The sequence below is a fragment of the Vollenhovia emeryi genome, unplaced genomic scaffold (genome assembly GCF_000949405.1).
Source record: "Vollenhovia emeryi isolate VEMERY1.0 unplaced genomic scaffold, V.emery_V1.0 DF939733.1, whole genome shotgun sequence".
Lineage (NCBI taxonomy): Eukaryota > Metazoa > Arthropoda > Insecta > Hymenoptera > Formicidae > Vollenhovia > Vollenhovia emeryi.
Genome location: NW_011966633.1, coordinates 14,709 through 19,351, shown reverse-complemented (window position 1 = coordinate 19,351; position 4,643 = coordinate 14,709). Strand labels below are relative to the sequence as shown.

At 33.6% G+C, this 4,643-nt stretch overlaps 3 protein-coding genes across 4 annotated transcripts in view; 1 reads left to right on the top strand and 2 right to left on the bottom strand.

The window, feature by feature from the left end:
- Positions 1 to 324: 324 nt before the first annotated feature.
- Positions 325 to 3,034, top strand: LOC105556874 (zinc finger protein with KRAB and SCAN domains 2-like). 2 transcript variants are annotated; one of them, XM_012003984.1, is made up of 5 exons: positions 325 to 420; positions 684 to 806; positions 986 to 1,257; positions 1,398 to 1,521; positions 2,450 to 3,034. In XM_012003984.1, exons 1-5 carry the CDS (start codon positions 330 to 332, stop codon positions 2,671 to 2,673), a joined length of 834 nt encoding a protein of 277 aa, XP_011859374.1. In that variant the 5' UTR covers positions 325 to 329; the 3' UTR covers positions 2,674 to 3,034. The 2 variants fall into 2 exon arrangements, with proteins under 2 accessions (XP_011859374.1, XP_011859375.1); XM_012003985.1 differs by having other exon boundaries at positions 1,375 to 1,521; positions 2,450 to 2,560.
- Positions 3,033 to 3,784, bottom strand: LOC105556875 (putative nuclease HARBI1). Its single transcript, XM_012003986.1, has one exon. The coding sequence runs from the start codon at positions 3,768 to 3,770 to the stop codon at positions 3,117 to 3,119; it is 654 nt and encodes a 217-aa protein (XP_011859376.1). The 5' UTR covers positions 3,771 to 3,784; the 3' UTR covers positions 3,033 to 3,116.
- Positions 3,785 to 4,481: 697 nt separating this feature from the next.
- Positions 4,482 to 4,643, bottom strand: part of LOC105556876 — a 1,826-nt gene continuing 1,664 nt past the window's right edge. The window contains exon 3 of the mRNA XM_012003987.1: positions 4,482 to 4,643. This exon is cut by the window's right edge and continues 1 nt beyond it. Within this exon, the coding sequence (XP_011859377.1) occupies positions 4,497 to 4,643 (147 nt within the window). The 3' untranslated portion in view covers positions 4,482 to 4,496.

Genomic DNA, 4,643 nt, shown 5'->3' with positions numbered 1-4,643 from the left:
AAAAAAATTACCATCATCAAAAAAAGTTACTCATTTGCAAGGATCAAGACTAGGGGTGCGTTCCGAGTTGCGCATGAAGCGCACAGACTGCATAGAAAGTCGTTCCGATTTAACTAATGCGCGCATTGATAGCGCTTTGGTAGCGCTGAAAATTCACTAGATTATACTAACCGTACTGAATTCTTAGCACTCCTCCCAGCGCATTGACTGCTTCTATTTTGACTTGAGGCAGTTGATGCGTCTGATGCGTTCATGCAGTTTATGCGCTTTATGCTTAACTGGAACGCATTGGAACGCATCAGAAGAACGACGGAAAAACTTTCATGACGATGGAATTACATGAATTCCCAGTGTTAATAGACGAAACTAACGTGGTAACGTTACTCTTAACAAAAGATGATATGGAGAGAGCAACCCAAGGTAATATTAATGTATTCTTATAACTTAATTTATTTAATGTATAGGTTAGATATTAGTTGTGTAAGTTTATATTTGTATAATATATTGGTTTATTGGTATATAATACCACTAAAACTATGCCAGTAATAAGCATATGGAACATTGGGTGTAGTAGTCTTAATGCTACATTTGGAGAAAGAAGTATTTTGAGTTTAAATCTAGTTGGACCCGTTAATTTTTCTGCCTCGCTTATACATTAATAACCATTGTGTTATTTTTTATAGACTCAGCATTTTTGCAGAACCTTGTTAGAAAGGAACAAGACGTACATAACACTAATAATATTGAACCGACAGATGAAGTAGAAGATTTAACTTGTGAAAATGCCGTTGATAAAAATAAGTCTGGTAAGATGCCTACTTTATTTTTGTGTAACCAATGCCTATAAGCAATCTCGTTAATTTTGTACAAAAGTATGTTTACAAGTTTAAGAATAACATAAATAAATATTAATATAAATACTAATATAAATACTTATATTTCTTAATCTTTAAAATCTGTATTTACTTTATAACCTAATTTTTAGATAAGTCTAAAACATTTGTATGGCCGGACAAAGCGGTACTTTTATTAATTGAATTGTATAGAGAAAGAGAGGAAGAGTTTTCAAATGGTTTTAAGCGCAGCAACAAAATTTGGGCTGAAATTGCTGCTGAGATGAACAAAGTCGACCCATTGTATGAAGTAACAGCACAACAATGCACATCAAAAATGTCTGGCTTGAAGCGGTCTTATAAAAATATTGTTGACATGAATAAGAAGAGCGGCAACAATAGAAATTCATGGGCATTTTTTTCAGTATGTATTATATGTGTGTACACATGGGCGCGCGCACGCACACACACACAGACACAGTTTATTTATTGTATATTCATAAGTGTGTAACAAGATTCATTTTTATATTATTTAATATAGTATCATCACTTATCATACACTAGGTTATGGATTCATTATTTGGCGACAAAGCGTCCATTAGGCCTCTTGCAATTGCCACAAGTGATGGCCCATCGGACCCAAATCAAGAAGACTTGTCACCAGAGATTTCCTCCCCTAAATCAAAAAGTAAGTTTTTGTATATTTGTGGTCAAAATGATTACAATACTTTTTTAATGAGTTTAGGAATGTACATTTAGAATTAGAGTGAGAACTATATTACCTTCACTTATATGTACAGTATATAATTGTAATATTGTATAAAACTTACATGCAATGTTTTGCAACAATATTATAACTATTCATGATAACTGTATGTATACTGTGCATGTGAGTAAAAGTAATAGTAACCGTCGTAACCGTTTTGACCATGTTACCTCGCATGTTGCATCAACAACTCTGAATAATATATAGCCATGATGTTGTGTACATTTGTAGTATAAAATGCTCTCATCATGGCCATAGGGACGATGTGATTCTGGAGCCCTATTCTCGAACTTATGTGGAAAATTTTTATATACGAAAGTGACACTGTGCGGTTACTTATTAATTGTATACTTTTTAGATTTTAAATTACATACCAATCAGTGAATGTGCAGTGACACTTTCGTATGCGATAATTTTTCATATGGGTTCGAGAATAGGACTTCTGATATATAAAAAAATGGTTTCGATTTGTTTACATCAGTATACAGTTTTAATAGCGAATTCGGCTGCTTACACTAGTGCGCACTAAGGTATATTTACAATCAATTCTTATATTTAAAAATCGTCTTAAATATCTCTTAAGATACTTCTTATCTAGTAAAATTATCTGTACAGCATCCGTACGGATTATTTTATTGGCTAAAAAGGTTTTTAATGTATATTTAGGACGATCTTAAATATAAGAAGTGACTGTAAACATGCCTTAGTGCGCACTCAGTGCGTACTAGTGCAAGCAGCTGAATTCGCTATAACAGAAGTGCAAAATGTGTAAACAAGATGAAGAGAATTAATATTAATTTAATTCTTATTTATCATAGTGTCATGATCGTTTTTGTATTATCTATTACAGGTCCGCCAAAAAAGAGGAAACGAATCGAAAATGTTATAGAAGAGTTTGTAAATAATATTGCTGCAGAAAAGGAAACAAGGAGCGAAGAAATAAGAAGACGAGAAGAAAACAGAGAAAAGATACGCGAAGAAAAGAGACTAGACCGTGAAAGAAGACACAACGAGCAAATGAACATACAGAAGTCATTAGTCTCTATTTTGCAACAATTTCTTGATAAAATATAGTTTGTACTCTTCTAGGCTTGTGTAAAAAACGTGTTTTTAAATTTTTATTTCTTAAAGTTAAGCGTTACTATTTAAAGCCTTGAAAGTTGTTTATTTTATATTCTATCTTAAGTAGGAATTTTAAGTTTGGGTTTCCTTGAAGTTTAATGTGTTCTTAAATTTTTATTTCTTAAAGTTAAGCGTTACTAGTTGAAGCCTCGAAAGTTGTTTATTTTATATTCTATCTTAAGTAGTAATTTTAAGTTTGGGTTTCCTTAACGTTTAATGTGATATTATGTTATTTTTTCTAACTTTATGTTGTAATTTTACGTTATAAAAAATGGAAGAATATAAGACTGAATAAAGTATAATAAGAATAAAGTAAAACATTAAACATAAATATCTGTTTATTCACAAATGTTTATTCATCCAAAAATATTTATTCATAATTGACTCATTTCAATTCATTTCATTTGCAATTCATTCATTATTCTCGTTCTTTTAGCATTTCCCATCTCAGTGTTATTGTCGCGAACAAATGCCTGGACTTCTTCATAATGTTGGATGCCAACAGTCATTACATCATTTCGTAATATGCAAATATTATGTAACACGCAACATGCAATGATGAATTCTGGAATTTTTTTAACATCTGTCAGTGGTAGACAATCTAATAATATCCTAAAACGTATTTTTAATTGTCCAATTGCACGTTCAACTGCCATCCTTGTTGATGATAGACAATAATTGAAATTTTTTTGTCGGTTTGTTAAATGACCATTATCTCGAAATGGGACTAATAGGTGCGGATGAATTGCATATGCAGCATCACCGATAATATGGGAGTCATTAGGGAAGTATACATGAGGCATTTCTAGAAAACGTGCTACTGGAGAGTTTCTAAAAACTCGAGCATCGTGAAGTGATCCTACTTCTCCTGCATAGCAGTGTGTAAAGAGGCCCCGTGAATCACATACTACTTGAACATTTAAGGATGGAAAACCTTTCCGGTTTATGTAAGAAGCTGCATCAATTGGAGGAGCCCGGATTTTAATATGAGTGCCATCTATGGCACCAATGACATTTGGAAAGCCACAAGGTTTTTTGAAATGTTTCATGACATCGGCGGCAACAACATCTTTGTGCCATTGTATAAATCGAGGTGCGATGCAATGAAGTGCGTAAGTAACACGTCTCACAGCCCTAAAAGCAGTTGCTTTGCCAACTCCAAATTTTACACAAACAGATCTGTAACAATTTAGAAAAGCAATGACTATGTTTCCATCAAGGGTCAAAATCAGGTTAGAGTCGGGTCAGAATTGGATTGGGTTGAGCACTCTTGTGATAGAAATACCAATACCTCGAGTTTGGTGTTTCCATCGCAAGAGTGCTCACCTCAATCCAACTTTGACTCGACTCTAACCCGATTTTGACCCTCGATGGAAACATAATCAATGATAAGCTTATCACAAAACAATTTAATAACATTTTTTACTGGCCGCAGTGGTGTGCACTATATGACGGCAATGTGTTTTATTTTGATGACAAATTCGGCACTACCTACAAAAGAGTACTTAATGCTGCTCATTGTCAGTGAAAAATGCTATAAATGTTATGGTGGTAATACGAGTATGTGTTTGAGCAGAAAGATTGTCGTAATCCTTTACAATTCTGTTGTAAGACATACATTGGTGTCAAAAGTCAACACACAAAGAATTGTCGTAGACGTCAGAGACGATGCAATAGATGCGACATATGTCTACGACAATTCTTTGTGTATTGACTTCTGATATCAACTTACGTCTTACGGCGGAATTGTAAATGGTTGTGACAATCTTTCTGCTCTAAAGAAAATAGTTGAGTTTACATAACCTATACGAATCAGGAGTAGCCATAAACCATAGAGCAATATACAATTGCTTTTCTGCAGAAATTGGCTTTCTACCAGTTGTGGTATTTGTGGCATTTAGTGCTGGTCCAATCAGTGATAA